The 20,263-nt window shown below is 48.0% G+C and overlaps 1 protein-coding gene across 6 annotated transcripts in view; it reads right to left on the minus strand.

The window, feature by feature from the left end:
• Nucleotides 1-643: 643 nt before the first annotated feature.
• Nucleotides 644-20,263, minus strand: part of ADORA2A (adenosine A2a receptor) — a 30,243-nt gene continuing 10,623 nt past the window's right edge. For 5 of the 6 annotated variants that reach the window (XM_039726021.1, XM_039726019.1, XM_039726017.1 and 2 more), the window contains 2 exons: nt 13,693-14,557; nt 644-6,522 (listed from right to left, as the gene is read on the minus strand). In XM_039726021.1, coding sequence (XP_039581955.1) covers nt 5,562-6,522; nt 13,693-14,042 — 1,311 coding nt within the window. In that variant the 5' untranslated portion in view covers nt 14,043-14,557 and the 3' untranslated portion in view covers nt 644-5,561. Of the gene's footprint in view, nt 6,523-13,692; nt 14,558-14,707; nt 14,830-20,263 lie in introns of those variants that run through there. The other variant, XM_039726022.1, reaches the window with a different exon arrangement.

Genomic DNA, 20,263 nt, shown 5'->3' on the forward strand with positions numbered 1-20,263 from the left:
AGACTTCTATTAACCTCCTTAGACATGCATTTATTAGCTGCCAGGTGGAAAAACTGGAAATTACTTTTGCTTCAGCATCGCTCAGATTTGATAGGAGAAACACCACAGCAGCATCTAGATGTCCTGCCTCCATTGCCAGACTCATTTGGCTGGCAAGAGCTGGGCAGAAGTCTGAAAGGGTGATGGTCTGAGGTGAACCAGCAGGGCCACATGGAAGGAGAGCCAGCAGGGTGGGATGGCCCAGTGACAGCTGGCAAAGCTGTTGCGTGGTGCAGTTATGGATCCTCAGGTCCTGCTGTGGAACATGCCCTTCCTGCCAGGGCAGTGGTTTGGGTGAAAACAGCTCTACTTTGTGTTCCATACACAGCTGTGAAGGATTTCTACTGCCATGATGGGAGAAGTCTTCCAGACTATTTGGGTCTCTCACTTTAGTCCATGCTAATCTTTTCTGTGAAAGCACAGGCTGCACCAGGGAGAGAGTTCTCCAGGAGGATCAATCAATGGAGAAAGATAATAACATAATTAAAAAATACTTGCACACAAGATCCAGCCAGCCGGATCTTCCTGGGACAAAGACACTCACACTCTCTTTTACAAATATATTTTATTATTTTAATGCTTATTAAGAAATGTAACCAAGACAGACTCCGCAGCACCAGCGGCTCCTCACTGCCCAGCAGTCTGATGACTTCACAGATATGAAAACTTCACAGATTCAAAAAAACCTTTGGTCAATGCACTTTAAATACATTTGCATGCACAGATTTTCCCACCCCCTTCCCACCCCACCCCGCCAATGGTAACTGACAAAGGGAAAACAACACCTATATCATAAAACATTTAAATTAAAAGAGTAATTGTTTCATACTGACAGCATGTGCAGCAGGGTGTTCATAGTGTCTTGGTTTGCAGACCACAGAGAACCTCTCCACAGGACAGGGCAGGAACACCAGCTCCTGAGACAGGGTGAGGAGAGATGGGTGCTCTCAGATCAACAGGTTCCAGTCTTGATTTTAACACATCCTTGTGTGAACAGCCCCAGCAGGCAAGTAAGGCAGGGAGTTACACACAACATTGCCCCAGTCTGGGGATTCTCATCTGTCAGGGTTAGTCACCTCTCATGCAAATGAGGAACTGGTGATTTTTGTTATTCTTTATGTGTTTTGCCATAAAGACAGCCAGAAGCTCAGAGCTGGAAAGAAAAAAAAATGCTGAAATGACTCAGTGCAATTTGATGCCCAAAACAATTTGGGAGAGAACTGACTTTTAGGCAGCTGAACTTAGCAAACACCACCAGAGAGTATTGCATGCAGGTTTAATGCATTGTGGCACCAGTGCAGCCTGTTTGTCCTTCCACAGAACTTGGCTGGAAGGATTTGGTTTTAGGGAGGGCCCATGCTCAAGAAGCAGAAGGGAATTTGTTATTCCTGGAGGTGCTCATGAAATGGGACAATGTATCTGGAAGAACATAATCCATAAGAACCATCCCTGCCTCAGTCAATATAGAGTCAACCCTGCAACATCAACCCTGTGCACACCCCAAGAAGGGCTGGTCCTTGCGGTGACCCCAGGAGAGTTGTAAGGCTCTACATCCCTTCCAGAGTCCTTCCTCAGCAAGTCCCACCTTGGTCTCAAGCCAGCATCATCTCTACACCCCACAGCACCTCCCAGCACATTCCTGCTCCCCTGAAATCCTCCCAAACACCTACTCTACAAATGCTCCTTCACTACCAAGAATTCCTGTCCATCCTGACCCTCCAGTCTCCCACACCTTAGAGACTTCTCTATTTCCACCAGCATCTTCAAAAAATTATCAAAGGCTCAGACTATTCTACGTCACTCCAAGTCCACCTGCACTCTAACACAAATGGAAACTGGGACCAGTGAGAAACCTCTTCTGTCTCCAGAATTCCCAGCTGTCCCAACCATGCCAAATTGCATCTTGGTTCAAGAGCTGCAGTTCAAACTTGCACAGAGCTTTGAAATATCACTGATCCAAATGGGATCTGCAGGATACAACTGTAAGTGCATTTATTTGCACACACAAAAAAAGCAGTGCCCTATTGAGGAGAGAGCCCCAAGAACTCTTGGTAAAATTACTCCTGGCAACTGATCAAACGTTGCTTTCTCCAAAACTCTTATAAAGCAAATAAACTCTGGAGCCTAAGAGTCTTCAGGGAATGGTGAAATTCATGGAATGCCCTCACACCAAATGAGGCACCACATCTCTCTATGCATCTTCAGACTTTCTTAGCAAGAAGTTCTGCTTCAATTAAATCAGCCTCTGCTGACCCCAGCTCCTGCTCTCTGGACCCACTGCACCTGGGATTCCCAGGAAGGTCTTCTCCAGCCTCTCCTGATATCACCTCATTCTTCCTTTTGTCTTGGCACAGTCTTTGTTTATCTGGAACAGCTGGATCAGCTAAACATTCTCCAGCTGGAAGAAAATGGGGATATGAGTGGTCCTAGGAAGTTTGGAAGGCAGGTGCTTCTCTCAAGAGTGGAGAGCTGCCAGGAGAAGGAAAGAGCACACTTCACTGATGGGACCTATTTTTTTTTTTTAAGAGCAAATCAAAAAGCAGGAAGTCCTGAAATTATGATCCCTAGGAAACAAGAAATATGAAGTCCAAAATTCTGTTCAAAAGGCTCCTGCTCTTCCCAGCAACTGCTTCAGAAACATCCTCTGAGGGTCGATCTCAGTCACCATGTGTCTGCCAGAAGGCCTAGCCTGTGGTGCAGCTGCCATCCCTTCCTTGCTGTGACTGCAGACAGCTCCACAAACCACATTCTCCATTCCCTGCCCTTCCCCCTGTACACAGCCCACCCTCTACACACACCCTTTTCACTTCAAGTCTTGATCACTAATATTGAAGGATACTGGATACACCTGGGGGCAGCTCAAGCAGCAACACAAAAGCTGAATTCAAGACTTGTGGAAAGTCACTGAGCTCACATGGTGATCTGGTTGGGCAGGAAAGTTTTCCAGAGCAATCTGGAAAGCAAATCAATCCTAAGTTCGTCCATCAACATAGATCAACCTGATTATTGAGGCAACCAAGCAAGAAACTGTCACAAGTGGGTGTGGAGATGCTCAGGAAATACAGAAAGCAGCCAGTCCACACCAACTGTTGAAAGTCTGATCGGATGCAGTGTAAACCATCCCTTTTCCAATGGCAGCTACAGCTCAACAGGCAACACTTCTGCACTCGTGTGTGCTCCAGCACATGAGCAATGCTGGTATTTTCCCACACTTCCTTCCCTGCTCTGGGTCTTTGTGGACCTAATTGTTATTGACATGAGTGCCGGATGTAATCTTGTGTTATTCTTAGAAACATCTCAGCTCCCAGCCGAGGCCTGAAGAGAACAGCCCCCCATTTTCCTGAGTTCTTCTGCTGCTGTTACAGGAGGTCAGAGAAGCAATCACACAAATAACTTGCAGAAATATTCCATCAAGAAGGATCAAGAGTAACGAGATCCCAAGTCACCCTACGGAGGAGCTTCCTGTGATGTCAGTCACAGGGAAATGGCTCAGAGTTCCTTCATGCTGCTGGAGTGATAATCCCCTCCTCTGATGTCAGACCATGGGGAAGAGCCCTGCCAAGAAAGCAGCAGTTCAACGAAACCACGAAGTCTATTGATTTACAAACTGGCCTGTCTTTCTGCTAAGGACTGTGGTGGCAGCCTCATCTTTTTATCCATCTCACAGCAAGCTTTGTGCCAGCCCAGAGCAGCTACACACTCAAACACATTCAGCATCACAGACTTCTCCCCACATGCGTGCAGGGAAACTGGCAAAAAGAGAATTCTCCTCAAAATAAAACTGATTTTTCATTTTAATATTTCATAATATATAAAATAAACATTGAATAAGAACAGACCTAACCTGCTTTTTCTCAAGTATGAAAATCCCCCTTGGCTTCTGAAATGTTAGTGGACAGACACGAGGAGGAACCAGATTGAGGGAGGATATTTCTGATGTTTTCAGCTAGGGAATAAGCTTCAGATTCCTGGAATTACCAAACTTTTCACTTCCCAGTAGGACCACTACTGCCTGTCTCTCCAGAAGGCTGGTAGCACTGGACATGGATTATTTGTCTGAAAAGCACAACCCAGAAAATCTTCAGGCAGAATTCAAGCTGATGTGGTTTTCTGCTCTCCTTGAGCTGCTGGACTTCCTTAATTTTCCTTCCAGAAAATTACCAAATTGCAGTGAAACACCTCTTGCAACAAACCACAGCAATGTGTACACTCTTGCTGCAGCACAAATTTGCCTTTTCTCTTCTACAGAAAGTAGAGACTGCAATTTCTAAGCTGAGTTCCAATACCACTGACACCTTCTCAGAGCTACTCAGACTAGGAGCATCTTCTAACCAGCCAGAGCCCAGAGCTGCCTCTGTTGGCCTCTGCACCACAGGGACACATCAGGCTTCACGGGAAAAAAACTGAAATCACAGGAGAAAAGGGTTTTTAAATAGAGCTCATTGGAATTCTAAAATTAGGTCAAGGTGTGTGGGCTGCTCTCTATCCCAAGAAAGGAATAAAACAAAGTCCCTCAGCCTGTTGAGTGAGGATGAAGATGACTGAAATATGGAATATTACCTCTCCTCACACACATCTGGGGCCATGGAAAGAATTTTCATTCTAGGAACTCAGGAGGAGAAGCACAGAGGCAGCGGGAAAGCAGAAGGTGCCACCAGCCTACAAAGAGGTCACACACCCACAGCCCTTCACAGCCCTGCCCTGAGGACACAGCACCGCTCCTGCTAACAGCCCTTTTGCCAAGGGAAATCCTTGGCAAGGCTCAGCTTTGGTGATTTGTTGGACAAAGTGGAGTGCTGAGAGGTTACATTTGCCATGTGCATCTGGAACACTGAGCACTCAGGGAACAGATATGAGCTCTTGCCCATCTTTTATAAGTTAACATAAAGCAACCTTATCACGTGGAAAAAAAACATTTGAGCAACCTGTTGCAGTGTAAGCTTTAAGAACACAAACTAAAAGACAAAGTGCCATGGTTGAAAGTGTCCAGAGTTCCTGTCAGGTAAATTCCTTCCCTCTCCAAGCAGCTTCTGGCATCCTTCCTGACAACAGATTTTGCTATCCCCCCTTCTGCTTGTTGCAGGGCCGCAGCACTCAGAGGCCCTTGCCAGTTGCTCTTTGTTATTCAGGGAATACTTCCAGCCACACTTCTATTTCCATTGGTAAAGACAGTGAAACCAACACTCAACCACAGGCACAGTACAGCAAAGTGTCCCGAAATCCCTGCATCAGCAGTCTCCCAGTGCTGAACTTGGAATGCCATCCTCGACCTTGGCACTGCTCTTGGTGACAGGTCATTGATGGGTAACGCGTCCCTCCTTCCTTAGTCCACTTCAGTGGTCTCTTGGCTTTTCTCCAGTCTGGAATTTAGGATCATCCAATAGTCCTGGTTATGGACCCCTTTCTCCACAGCGATCTGAATACACTGCTCTCCCCCCGCCCCCCAACCTCCCTTTCTGCCATGGCAGAGGTCACCAATGGAAAAAAAAAATAATTCTACCAGGAAAACTTCGAAAGTCTCATCAGGAAACATCAGCTGCAGCAAAGGCTGCTCTTTCCAGATCTGAGTAAGACACCTGGGCATCAATTAGCTCTTCACTGTGAAGCTCCCTGTTCAGGCATGCATCTGAGAGAATCCCGTTTTTGCAGGAATGTGGGAGATGCCCATTTGTCTCCAAGTCCAGAGCATTTCCATTCTGGTGCCATTCCAAGGCAGCCTTGCATTTGTTTAAGTCCTGCTTTTCGGGGTCCCTGTGGATCTCTCCGTTGGTGTACACCTCGAGTGCATACTCACTGATCCGTATGCTGGCGTTCTCCGCGTCCCCGCCGTGCGTGGAAGTCCTGGAGCTGGCTGCTCCCGCCTTGAACGGCTCCTTCCGGCCCAGGATGTGCTGGCTGATGATTTTGCGGAAGGTGTATCGGAACTCCCTGATGCGGTAGGCATAAATGAGGGGGTTCACAACCGAGTTAGCGTGAGACAGGATAATAGCCAGGTACATCAGCCACAGGGGAGCGTGGGCGCAATTCGGGCAAAAAAGGGTGAAGCAGTTAATGATGTGTAGGGGAAGCCAGCAGACTGCAAACAGCCCGACGATGATGGCTAAAGACTTGGCTGCATGGACTTCCTTCTGCAGCGTGGAGCGGGAACGTTCCCCGTGTACCATCTTGTTCTCCATCTGCTTGAGCTGGCGCCGGGCTGCCATGAAGATTTTCAAGTAGATACCAAACATGAGAAGGAGGGGCAGGAGCACACAGGCAAAGAAGTTGTAGTAGACCATGTACTCCATGGTGACCACGGCCTCGAAGAGACAAGCCACCATGCTGTTGCTGCAGTTGATGGGAGAGGACCAGTTGGAGCCCAGCTCTTCGATCTGGGCACGCTTGTGCCACCCCAGCATTGGGGTCAGGCCGATGATGAAGGACAACACCCAGCAGATGGCAATGATGCCTTTGGCTCGAGAGCCGGTCACCAAGCCATTGTACCTGTAAAGCAGAGGAGATGGGAGCTGTATCAGTGTCATTCAACAAGCTGCTGGCACCCACACAACCTCACAACGGCCCCATGTTCCAGAAGACAGTGAGAAAGGCACCTGCTTCATCAGAAGGACTTTTGCTCTGATGTGCAGAACCCATGCAGCACACCAGGGACATGGTGACACTGCCTGCCACCTACTTCCCTTTCCTTTAAGCAGTGAATAGTTGACAGAAAAGCAGGGAAATTAATTCCGTTTTCATCACCAGTCCACTTGGGTGTGCACATGGATCTTGCAGCCTGGATAACCACGAGCACTGCTCTGACCCTTGTGATGAAGACCACTGTGGGTCTCTTGCCAAAGGCTAAAGGCAAAGGAGCAGCCTTTCAGCATGGAATTGTTAGGTCTGTCTTGCAGTAGATCTGTAAACCAAATAGCACAAAAGAGCCTGGAGGCACAGTGCCAACCAGCCCTGCATCCACATTCTGGTGTGCTCCAGGGAAATCCTGCTGGCTCAGTTGCAGCAGCCAGGTTGGCACTGCCTGCATGGCACCTCACTCTGCTCCTCAATGGCACTTTCAGGAAGAACAGCACCACCAACCTTCTTGAAATAACTGAGGCAGGTCAGCAGTTTTTCTCCCAGCCCAGCTAAGTTGAGCCCATGTCTTTCTCAGAAAAGAGGAATTAAGGTGGGGACAATTCTCTGACTACAGGTGTGCCATGGCCTGCACTGCACACACCAAAGGGACCTCAGTGGTGGGGTATTGATACCAGTGTTCTTAGTAAACTTTCCAAGATCTGTTGAAAGAAACAAGGAGCACCATGGTAAGAATCTGGCAGTGCAGCAGAGACCTTGGTTTGCTCTAAATATCAGCCAGTTTCCAGGGCCTCACAGGTTACTGCGAGTCCTGAGCTGACTCCACCAGTTCTCCCCTCTGAAAATGTAAATGAGGGCAGCAGTTTAACATTTCAATGCAATTTCCTTGCCTGGGTAATGCTCAGCATGGAAAGTAGATGGCTGGATTCCCACACTGTGCAGTGGGTCCCACACTGTGTTTGACCGGACAGTAGCGCTGGGCTCCCAGTGTTTACCCACTGCTCCTTCTCCCTCTGTCCCCAGAATTCTCTCCAAAAACAAACATTACAAGAAATAATACAACAAGCCACAGAAATCTTTCCATCTCCCAGTGAAATAATTACTCCCACAGGCTCATGCTCCTATCCCAACACAAGTTCAAGACAGGGGAGAAGAGTGGCTGCTCTTGCACAGTAAAGAATGGAGATCCTGCACATGCTTTAAATCCCTGACAATGGGCCTTGGAAAAAGCAAGACCCATCAGGCTTGAATTTCCCTTTCTCAGCTGCATTTCAAACCAGAAAAGACTAAGTGGATAAGGGAGCCAAGCACACAATTCCCAGCGCGAAAAACACACCTAAATTGCCCTTCCACAAATGAGGAAGGAATTCAGCTGATTCTGAGGGAGAAAAAGATTTTTTCCAGCAATTAGTGGATCCTGCCCAGTGCGTAAAGGATGCAAAGGGCACGGCATAAATGGTAGCAGAGAGCCGCTCCATTCAGACCTCATCAACACATCAAAACAGCATCTGTGCTTTGAAATACACATTCAGAGAGCAAGAGAGTGGCTGGAGGCCCTTGAAGCTTGAAAAACAACAAAACAAAACAAACAAAAGAAAACAAACAAAAACAACAAAAAAACCCCGACAAAACAACCCAACAACAACACCAAAAAATCCCAAAAAACATCCCACAACCATCAAAACCCTGAAGCCCTGGAATTAGCTACATCTTGTCAGAGGAATTTTGAAATTGTGCAGCTGTTATCCCACGACTAGAGATGTCCCTTCCACTAAAAATACACTCACTACTGCTCCAGACAAACACCCCGCCACACTTCCCCCTCCCTCTTGTCCTCTGGGGATTCCCATGCAAGAAGCTTTACAGGCTTCAGAACAGCGCTGAAGCCAGGCAGCTGCCCAGCTGCAGAGCCCTGTGCTGCAGTGCATGTCCACAACACCTTGCTCAGTATCTCCCAGGGTCAGGACAGACAGCTCACAGCATCTGGGGACAAAGCCAATGGCCTCGTGCTGGCCAGGTACCCACTGAGAAGTGTTAATTTGTTTAGGAGAGCTTAATTTCTAGGATCCACTTGAGGCACCTCCGACTGACTTGGCTGAGGTAGCATTAGAGTCCAGATGGGCTTTCCTGGACTCCTTCCTCTTATCCTCTTGGAGATGTCATTGAAGGCTTTGTGTAGATCTTTGTGTACTTTGTCTCAGTGTCTTTCCAGGCTCACAGCAGCCAGGCCAGAGCCACTCTCCATATCCTCAGTGCTTCAGAGCTCTGCAGGGTAACTCCAGGGCTTCCCAGACACATCCCCTACCCTGGAGGTTGTTGGCACCATGCAGGAGACACCACCTGCAGCCCATGGCCTGCATAGGTGGCAGGTGACTTTGCAGCATGTCTGACGTGTGCAGACAGCACTGCATTGTCTGTGCAGCAGCAGTTCTGCTTCCTGGAAATAACACACTTGCTACATAAACAGCCACTTCTGCTTGTGAAATTCCAGACACAAAGGATGTGAGTGCAGAGCACAGGGATGCTCAGGGTGGGGACAGAGTCACATGTCTCCTCTAAAAAGCAAACCCAACTTTTGCAAACACATGAAAATGTGAAAGTTTTCCCCAAACTAGTTTCATCTGCCCTGCTGCTCTCCCAGCCACCCAGCTGACAAAATGGAGGAGGAGAACAGCTGCCCTTGGTGAATGTACAGCTCCTCAGGGCTGCCTGGAGCAACCTGGCTGTGGATGTGCCACTTCTGGGTCCCTGGGCTAAGTTCTGTGCCACGAAGACAAGGACTCCTGCACAGAGTCTCTGAGACTGGGTGGGACACAGAGCTGGCAGTCTGTCCAGAGTGTCTTCAGGGAGAAATTAAAATCTTTCAATACATTGAGTGATGTGCAGCTGGCCTAACTCACCATCAGTGTCCAGCCATCCTGCTGCTTGTCTTCCAAACCCTCCTTTGGTGGACAGCACTGCACATCCTCTGTCAGGTGTGGAGCACTTTTCAGACACTGCATCACCCAGAATGCTCAGCTGAGGGCTTTGATCTGAATTCCAGCACTGCTCAAAGCTGTTTAACAAATCACTACAAAACACTGCTCACCAAGCACATCCACCCAACAGCCCACACCTCGGGCAGCTGCAGCCATCAGGGGCAGGACCAAGCAGGATATTCAATCCCTATTACATGTGTGTGGAAATGAGAGACCCTGGCAATCCCAGCTCATCCAGGAAATCTGTGACAGGGCAAGAAATCAAACTGAGACCTTCACATGTGCCAACTAAACAACCTTCCCCAAACCCCTCAGTCTGGAACCTTCCTCCTCTGCTGCCAGGAACCAACTGATCCTGGTGTTTATCCATGCTGTGGGGATGGGGGAGGTGGGGTCCCACAGGTGGGCACTGGTGCCCAGCATTATCTCCTCCAAACAGCAGGAGCAGGAGTGATGGGCAGACACAGTTCTGTGCGTGACATGATCAGCTTCCTGAATAAAACCCTGGTAACAGCAAGTCCTGTGCAGGCCATGAAGGCACTGCTTTAAAAGCTGTACCCATTTAAAGAAGGAGAGGAATTAGTCTGTTCTCACATTAGGCTGAACCTGCCCTAAATCTATTTAACATATGAGCATATGTAGGAAATGCCTGCCATAAAGTCAAAAGGTTTATGGTGAGCAGGGAAAGAAATAAATCCACATATGGCCCAAAGTGGCAATAAAACATTAAAACCCTGATTCACTGGTTTAGATGCTCACATATGAGCATTTCAGAAAGGAACCCTAGGGAATTAAAGCAACTACTGAAACAGGCTGTTCTCAGCACAAAGGTCCCTTGCACATCCTATATTTATTCAGGGTTGGTGTTCATCTCCCCTATTCTTCCTAGACTTTGAGAAGCCAGTTCTTCATGTCCTCTGGCAGAAAAACATCCCGATGCCACCTCAGAACTGCAGTTTAAATCACCACCACACGGGATAACTCAGTCCCAAAGCTCCAAACATCAATAATGTTCCCCAGAGAAGCAGTGCAGCAGCAAAAGCAGCTTTCTCTGGAGGAAAGGCTGCAGCTGGCACTGCAGGACCTACGTGTTTCATGCCTGCATCCAGCACAGACAGCAAGCACCAACCTCAGTAACCTCAGCAAACTTTCCTGTTTGGCTGCAGGAGGCAAATTTCCCCTCTCTTTCCGGCGTGTTGGAGGTACCTGTCCTTCCCTGGGAGCATCCTTACACAAGTGCCTGCCCAGGAGCGCGTGGCCGGGCTGCCCACGGCGCCGCGCTGGCACCGCCGAGCCTGCAAAGCAGCAATTGTTCTTGGCCCAGGGCTTCATCCCGGGGCTCACACTCACAGCCAGTTTTGTTCAGAGCGCCTGGGGGTTTGAGATTAGCCAGTGCAGCTTTTCAGGTACCTGCCATGTGAGAGACCTCATTTGGTCCTAGCCCGAACAATGGCTCGGGCACCCTTCCTTGGCAGTGCCTGACTGCCACTTGCAGAGGGTTACATTTGTATAAAACCTGGCAGAATTCAGCAAAGTCCTTCAGAACTTGTGGAAAACTGTCCAAATTCTACAAAACCTTTCCATTGTTTGAAAGGCAGAACACATAAGATACTCACAAATTATCCATTTTAAAATTTCACCTATAAATATCTATTTTCATTGCAGTTTTTTGGAGGAGGGTATCTTCTCCACGGAAAATAATTTCAAAGGTAACTAATAATGTACTGGGGGAGTCCAAAACCAAGCAGTATCAGAAAACCCACTCTTCTGCCTTCTTAATACTGACAGTTTATTTCTGGGGGAATACACATCCACATATGGAGTTATCTTCATTAGGACAAACCAGACATGAACTATTGAAAGAGAAACAAAAGAATAAAGCACAGGTTTGGCCCTTTTTGGTTCCCCTAGAGTAAAGGAAGTCTGGTTTATTAATGATTCAGCTAATGAATATTAGGAATACCTGCTGAAAGCTTTCATGTTCCGTGAGGAGGAGAAGGGGCCTTCCCAGATATTAAAGGATGAGTTGAAAACAACATTCTGTTAGTGGTAGAACTTTCCTCCAAATTGTTTGACCCATTTTTGAGACAAACAGCTATTAGAAAATAAAGAATGTGAGGATGTGGGCAATCTAGATTATACCACATTTCCCTCTTCAGAAAATCAGCTTTCACTTTCTCAGCATGTGTGAGGCTATAAATGCTTATTCATCCATAAATTCTAAAGGGGAAACACAATTGACAAGTACATCACTCCTGCTGTGAAAGGACAAACCAGCAGAGGACAGAGAGGAGGAGAAACCCGTGGATTTACCTGTGGGTTTCTGCATCCAATCAGTCCCTCTGTTCCTGGGGAGGAAGAGGGTGTGCTCTGTTTTTTCCAAAACAAGATAGTGAAACCAATGTCATGCCCAGCACTAATCTACTCCGGTTTTTTGAAAAGACTCTTTACCTTTGCTGCTCCAGGAAATTACATTTTCAAGACAATATAGTTACAGTGATAGCCCAAAACGTGGGCAGAAATCCAGATTTTTTAAATCCCTTTCCTGGCAAGTCATCCTCTAGCAATAAGAGTGCTTAAACTGTCAGCAGACATCCTCAGAGTTACCTTGTGAGAGATGAAATCAAGACATCAGCCCCTCTCCAAACCATTTCAGAGGCAGCTCCCAGGGGCTACTCAACATATTTCCTTGTACCATTTATCATTATTCTGGTTTATAAACTGAAATAATCTGTAGCAGAACTGTAGAAAAGTCATCTATAGCAGAACTGTAGGTAACTATTATCAACAGAGTTTTCTCTGCTATGGAATGGAACAGTTATTCCTTACATCTACATCAAAACCAGAGGCTGTAACAGGTATGACCAACAGGGTTTGGCAACTCCCCATTAAAGGCAATGCTATAGCAGCACAAACTTGCTGAGGTGAGGCTTCAGGAAAGACTTGGCTGCACTGGCCCACATGGAAAGGCAATTTCCCCTCTCCAGGGCTCCCATTCTAGTTTTGAACAGGAGGTTTGTGTTAATTGACATAAGTGCTGCATGACCAAAGTACTCAGAAGAGACAGAACTAAATTGTACAGATCAGCAAAAGTGATTTAAGCTCAAGAAGAGTGAGGATGTCCAAAAACTCAAACTCAAGAGCACAAAAATCAGAAATTGGTTCCATTTTTGCAGCCACGTTGGTTGTTCTGCAGACGAAGGCAGTCTCTCCTTTCCTGAAAGCGTGCTGCATCCTCCTAAGGACAAGACAGGAAGGAAGGAGACTCCTGCAGTTCTGCAGAGCCTCTCCAGGGGCTTCCTCTCCATCTCTGGAGCTCAGCGAGAGCTCAGAGCAGCAGCAGCCCTGCCCCACACCCAGGGGCACACAGAGCCCATCACAACCATGCGCTCCTGCCAAGCTGAACTGAGCAGCAGCCCCTGTGTGGGTGACAAAACTCCCCCTTCTCCCATGGCAGCCTCCCTGGTGCCACACCAAGCAGCAGCCAGTCTTAGTCATTAAAATGTCCTTTTCTTTCCTCAAACTGCAGAGACCACAAGTCCCCACCTGCAGGTGAGGGCTGGGACAAGCCTCCACCTTGACCCAGCCTGTGCTGTGCTTGCAGAGGCAGTGCCTGAGCCAGTCCAGATCTTCCTAAGGCCCATTTCTTGGTAGCCTGCTGCTTCCTCTCCCTTCACATTTCGGAGACCCCTGAGAGCAAGCCCCACCTCCCTCTCCCCAGCCCTGCTGCTACAGCTTCAGGCAGAACTCCCCTTCTCCACATGGGAGGGGGACAAGCTGACCTCACCCCCTTTCTGCCCTTCCTCCTGGTGGCACTGCTGCAGCCCAGGGCACGGTTTGCCTGGCTATGGAGTGGCAGCTCCCAGGCAGCACCTCTGTGATGCCATGGACACCCACCCTGGGAGAACAGAGAAGCACCACAGGAAAAGGAAGCAACCAGAAAATCCACCAGCCAAGGCAGACTGTAGGACCTAGAAAAGTTGCTTTCAAAATACAAGAGAAAAAGCACCGATCCTCATCGAACTTTTCTTTCCTTGATTCATCTCCAGACGTGTGGTTTTCAGGGATGTTGAGCCCTCACCAGCCCGGCCCAGCCCGTGCTTACCTGAGGGGTATTCTGATGGCAATGATTCTGTCGATGGCAATAGCAAGGAGGCTGAAGATGGAGCTCTGGGTCAAGACCAGGACAAAGCAGGCAATGAAAAGGCAGCCATAGAAGAAGGCACAGAAGCCAGTGCTGATGGTGATGGCAAAGGGGATTGCCAGCACCCCCACGGCAATGTCAGCAGCGGCCAGGGACACCACAAAGTAGTTGGTGACGTTCTGCAGGTTGCTGTTCAGGTAGACGGCCCAGCAGACCAGGATGTTGCCCAGGATGGCCAGCACGGCGATGATCAGCTCCAGGATGATGTAGGCTATGTCTGAGAGGAAGTCGTCCTTCCCATGTACTAGCATGGTGAGAACAACCAGGCCCAAAGCTCAGCGTCCATATCTGCAGAGCACTGAAGAGCCAGGACCCCCCAAAGCTGCCTGGGCTCCGTGGAGGGCTCGGCTGCCAGCCTGGCAAGGCTGCTCACACACACATTCTCCTCCCCATAGCTGTTCAAGCACTTTACAGTAGATGGTGTCAAGAAAAAAAGCCAGCTCCAGCAAAGTGGATTAGCCAGGTGCAGAACAATTCAGACTCCAGCAGATAAACAGGCAGGAGGGTTTTTCTTGGGGACAGACAGTGCTCCCCAGGCCTCAGAGTCCAGCAGGCAGTGCAGCACAGCAGCTGTACTGCACAGCAGTGCCACATTGGCTGCCGTGCTTTGCTTCCTGTTGACAATCCCCCTTCTAGTCATGGCTTCCTGTCATCTCCATACCACAGCAACATCCTCTGCTCCTCTTTTTCACCTTTTCCCACCAGGACTTGGGAAATATTCTCTTCAGCTGAAGCAAACATTAAACTTCTTCACTTGCAGTTTCCTCTAAAAAGAAAAGAAAACACCAACCACATACACTAAGTAATCAGCTCTACAGATGAGATGGAGAAAGCAAAATCTCATTAAAGTGGCACATTAAATTGATAACGGATATTGCACAGACCTAGAAGAATACATTATTGGCAAAATTCTCACATTTTGTCTATCCTGAAAGCTGCAGGGCCAAACCCAAGTTCAGGAAGGCAGCGTTTCACAGTGGTGATGAGAAACAAGGGACGTTTTGTTTTCGAGGCTACCAACTGAGCTGGCACTTCAGCAGCTGCTCCACAGCCCGCCCTGAAACACGAGAGCCCCACTAATTATGTGCTGGCAAGTGCTGAGGCTGCACAGAGGGAAGGTGGAGGAGCCTGTCACACACACCTGTCTCCCTCTGATGGCAAACACCGCGTCTGAGCCATCACGTGCTTTGCCACAAAACTGCTGCTCCAGTCCCCTGCCCTGCAAGGACAGGAGCCCTCACCACAGGGCAGCTGCACTGCTGGCATGTGTGTCACCCCTCTGTGGCCACACCTGTCTGGCCTCCAGGCATCCATGCAACAACATCCATGGCAGGGAGAAGTGTTCAAGGTATTGAAGTGTTCAAGGTGTTGAAGTGCTCAAGGTGTTCAGACAGGGACATCTTTGGGGACTCCTGCTGACCTCCTCACTCTTTGCAAGGGTCTCTGCAGGCTCCCCTCCTGCATGCTCAAGGTGTTGAAGTGCTCAAGGTGTTCAGACAGGGACATCTTTGGCACTCCTGCTGACCATGCACACTCTTTGCAAGGGTCTCTGCAGGCTCCCCTCCTGCAACTCCCTTATTTTTGTTCATGTAAATCCTCTAAGCAAACCATTTGTTCATTACACCTGCACTGTCCATAGTGTTTGCTGCATCCAAGGCAGCATCATCCTTCACCCACAACCAGCCAGAACCCGGCCCACCAAAATACATCTGCCCCAAAATCACACACAGTGCCATGCTCAGGGCTGCACTGAGCTCCTGCAGTGTCCTGCACACAGCCTGGGACTACAGCTGGTGCTGCTTGTGAGGAAACAATCCTGAAATTTCGTATGAGCAGATACACATCACCTGCACGCCCTTGCAGGTACCTCTGCTTCAGGTATGGGTGCATCTCACCACAGTTTCAGCTAAAAATACAGAAGGGAGAACACAATTCCCTGAGCTTTGTGCTGCAGTCAAGAGATAATTGCTTGCTGTCCTCGCCTGTCACTTCCAGAGTGGGTTGCAAACCTTATTTAGCAAGCTTTAGCAATAATATTTTCTCATTAATTTAAGAAACAGCTTGATACATCAGAGGGTTAGGAGAGAGAGAAGCACAGCACTAACTGATAAATCACCCAGCTCAGTTTTGGATGCAACATGAACCTTCCAAACACAAGCCCCATCCTCAGGTGATCTGGTGAGGTCTCACCCATCAGGGTTTGATGCCTTCACAGTTCATTCTGTTTTCAAGTCAGAAACCTAATTTCTCAGGATAAAATAAAAGGGTAAAGACAGTGATAATAAAAGAAAATATGATTAACTTGTGATTCACATCTGATCTCAGGAATATAATCTAATTTTAGACCTTTCATTGATTTAGAGCTCTATTGCTAATGCTGCATTTGAAAGGAAAGTGAATGATTCTTGGTGGTTTGGACATGCTTCAAAACCCTTGCTTTTCTCTACCTTCGGCTATCTTGTTTCTGTGTTTTGTTTGGTTTTAGGGGAAGAAATCAACAGAAGAGATCAGTGTGTGATCTAGCTACCAAGAGGAAGATAAAGATCATCCATTTAATCTTTTTTAAACAAGAAAAACCCCAAGAAGTCTCCATATTGTCACTGCTCCTACAGCAAAACCTTCAGTTTTTCAGTGGCTTCCTAAAGATGGCTTTTACTTTCTTGGATTTCAGGGATATCAGTGATATGCCCCTGCAAGGATCTGCTTGTCCATTACAAATCCCAACAGGTTTGCTTCAAAGCAGCAATACTGAAACCTCAGCCTCCAGCCCAGCTTCCAGGGAAGAGGATTAGGATGAATATAAGACAGAAATAAAGAAGATCTGGAGGCAGAGAGAACAGAAGGGGCAGGATGAGAAATAAACAATGTTTTGTGCATGTGTGTGAGCAAGAAGGGAGGAAAAAAACAGGAAAAAGCTGGTAGGAGGAAAAAAAACAACCTAACAAAGGAAGCAGTGGGCAAAACAGGCTCCTGAGAGGAAGGGGGGGTGCAGGACACGGCTGTGCCTGAGACTGAGGTGGGTGTGAGCCCTGAGCCCCTGAGCAGGACAGAGTGGGAGCACACACCTCCCACAGGCTCACACCTCACCATGCAGGACAAGAGCACACCAAACTCCAGTGCCAGGCCACGTTTAGAAAAATTTAATAAATTATTCTGACATGCTTGGGCCCAAACTGCTGCTAAAGCCACTGTAATTCCCCACAAGCTCCTCTGAGATGGAGCCAGAGCTGAGGGAAGCCTGTTGGAGAGGAGGCAGCCTGAGAACTGGGCACCTTAATCTTGATGCTCAGAGGAGTTACCTAAAATCCTGCCATGTTGCTCTTGCCCATCATGTTCACAGCTCATACACTTCAGTGAAGAAGATCAAAGCAAAATTACTGGACATTCTTCCCCATTTGAGAGCTCCCTTCGGTAGGATCACAAATCCACACTAATCCTAGGTGCATTTTGTTTAACCTGACTCTGCCTCACCTCAAACTCCAGCAGGACATGGAGGAAAGTTCCAAACCTCACTGTGGAATTTCTGCACATACCAATGGCTCAGCACAAAGCTGAAATTTCCTACACCTCTGCCTGAACCTGAAAAAGCACAGTGCTGGAACCTGAGGTTTAATGGCTACATCACACGCTGTTCTCTGACACAACAGAGCTTTTAACCTTCTACTTTGACTCCTTCATGGCCTCATGTTAAATTTGAATTTTTTATCTCTGAATTTTTTTGTCTCTTGCTTCCATCTCTCCACACAAACAGTGGCTTGATTCTTCATCCCAAGCCCCAGCCATTTATTCTGAAGCAATCGGAATGTTCTGTCCAGCACAGGACAGCATGTCCTTCCACCCTCTGCTCTCAGATGGGCTGGAAAACACCCGGAGTTCTGCAGAGCCAGCACATCTCAGGGGAGGAATGGCTGGAGCTGAGCAGGTGTCCCAGCCACGACAAAACAACATTTTGTCTCTGCTTCAGCGCCGCTGAGCAGCCACTGACATTAGCAAAACCAAATACTGGCCACACAAGGGCAGCCTCACCTGCTGCTGGCAGAATGTGCCACAGCCCAGGAGGGTTCACGTTCAACCTGAGCTCACCCACCCTCCTCATCCCTCTCTCGCAGTGTCAGCTGCTGCAGTGCTCACCTGACATAACAAATCTCCATTTCAGGAGTGTGTGCTGCTTGTTTTAAAACAAGAACGGGCTCGGTCTTTCTGCTTATACAGCTAGAAATTCACTGCACAGGGACAAAATGAAATAGAGACCACCCAGAGAAGATGACGTAGATCCAGAGGCAAAATTAAATTTATTGTAGAATTGTCTACTTCATGCAAGACCCAAAGGCTCAGCAATCAGGTCTAATAAGAAAAAATTAATTAACAATCTGCTTTACTCACTGGGGAAGTGTATATTTAACATCTCAAGCCCTTGAGGGATCAGCATGGCAAGCTCCTTGAAACTTAAGAAAAATAACCTGTATCACCCAACAGGCTGGACAGCTACAATTAGTATTTCTTCATAAGCCCTTCTTTTATATTGTTAATTCCTTCTTGATACCCCGGGCTATGTTCCTGCCTTTCCCCCATTATTAAATAAACTTTTTTTGTCATTCACAAACCTGTAAACCTGCTGCTCTGTTCACTTGTAGTGACTTGGAACACTCTGTTCTCTCTCATATTTCAATCCCAATGAGAAACTCCTCCTTGAAAATCCAATAAAGCATCTGCACAGCACGTTCCCATGAAGCAATTCACCAGCAGAGCCCGAGCAAGCTTTAGTTTGGCATCTCCAGTTGACTTTGGACCAAGGTGCTGCCCTCCTCTCTGCTGAGTGCCAAAAGCAGGGAGCTCACCTTGGCCACTGCTTGGTCCAAATCCCCCAGCTCAGAGCAGCTCATCTGCAGCCCTGCAGGCTGGGTGCAGCCTGCTCTGGGAGGTTTGGGCTGCCAGGCTCTCTCTGTGCAGAGCAGATGCACCCTGTGCCTGCCAGGCTCACAGCGCCTGTGACACCTCAGCCTGACAGCTCCTCTCACCTATTAGCAAAACCTCCAGACGATCAGCAGCCCCTGGGGCACCCACGACAGTCTGTGGGCACGTAGGGGACAGACTGCAGCTTCCCCTGGCCCTGTGCTCTGCTCCAGGATGGGCAGGAGGGGCAGCTCAAGGGGCCCGGGGGGCGTTCAGGGCTCATTCCACAGATCACAGCCTTGCATCTCCTTCTGACGTGACCCTTCCCAGCCACATGCAGATTACCTAATTCCCTTAGGGAAAATCCTTCAATTCACAGATGGCCCTGAGCAGAAGAATTGGTGCTGCTAAATCATTTGTTTCCTACTTTCCAAAGCCTGGAGGGGGAGATGCTTGTCAGTTTTTATCCTCTCTTTGAAATCCCTTCAGCTCAAAGAGAATCTCCCTATCTTTTAAATCAAAGACTCCAAGAAATCTTGTCTTTCCCCACCACTTCAGAGGATCAAGTCACAATAAACGAGCCAATGTGCTCACAGGCAGAACACAAATTTGCAAAACAACGGGGCTGTAAAACATGATGAAAACAGGTGTCCCTTGGGGAGCTCGATAGGGAAGGCAGCAGGAGCACTTCTCTGTGCTGCTCGAGGGTTTCCTTTCTGCAGTTCAGTATTTTCTGAATACTTCATGTACAGCAACTTCCTGGGTCCCTGAGTGCTCACACAGAGCTCTGGGGAGCATCCCCAGCCCTGCTGCCATGGAAGGATGAAGAGCTGTGGCTGGCTGGGGCAGGAAAGAGGAGGAAGGAGGCATCACCCACCTAACCAAGACATACATTTTCTGATTCCTCTCTTTGCTTTATTATTGGCTGCTGCCTAAATGATCTTTTAGGTCATCTGCTTACAGTAATAGGAGGAAATTAAATATTAATAATAGACTATTTCCCTCTAGACTGCTCTTTGTTAACAAAGGATACAAGTGAAACAAAGCAGGCAAAATTATCAGCACACCACGGCCTTGGTTTTCAGGTACCTGGAGCACTTGCACTTTCCCTCAGCCCTCCCTGGAGGCCCTTGCCTGCCTGCATGGACACCACTGCAAGTGCAGAACATGGGCAGGTGTGGAAATTTGTGTTCTATCAAGGGGCTCCACATGCCAGTCTGACCCTTCCAGGCACCATTTCAGATTTTATCCAAAGTATCATCTGAACTGTTGATGCTCTGACTGCAAAAATGCAAGGCCAAGGATTTTTGGAAGCACAGACTTTGTCTCCTCTTGGGAAGTGAAGTCTGCTGTAATATAAACCTACAGTGGGGTAACGAGCTTTCTGGATAGGTTTTGCAAGTTCTCCTGAAATAATAAGTAAAATGAGAGCTTCAGCTTTGCTAAATTTGGTGTAATCCCCTCTTACAGGAAAGCAACAGCCCTCCAAGACTTAAAACCTTCCCTTCACGTTCTTGTGAAAGGCAGAAGAAATGGCTCTTCAGAGACCTGTACTGCGCCTGAACTTTGTCTATCAGTT

The sequence above is a fragment of the Passer montanus genome, unplaced genomic scaffold (genome assembly GCF_014805655.1).
Source record: "Passer montanus isolate IOZ18808 unplaced genomic scaffold, ASM1480565v1 scaffold57, whole genome shotgun sequence".
In the NCBI taxonomy this organism is placed as follows: Eukaryota; Metazoa; Chordata; class Aves; order Passeriformes; family Passeridae; genus Passer; species Passer montanus.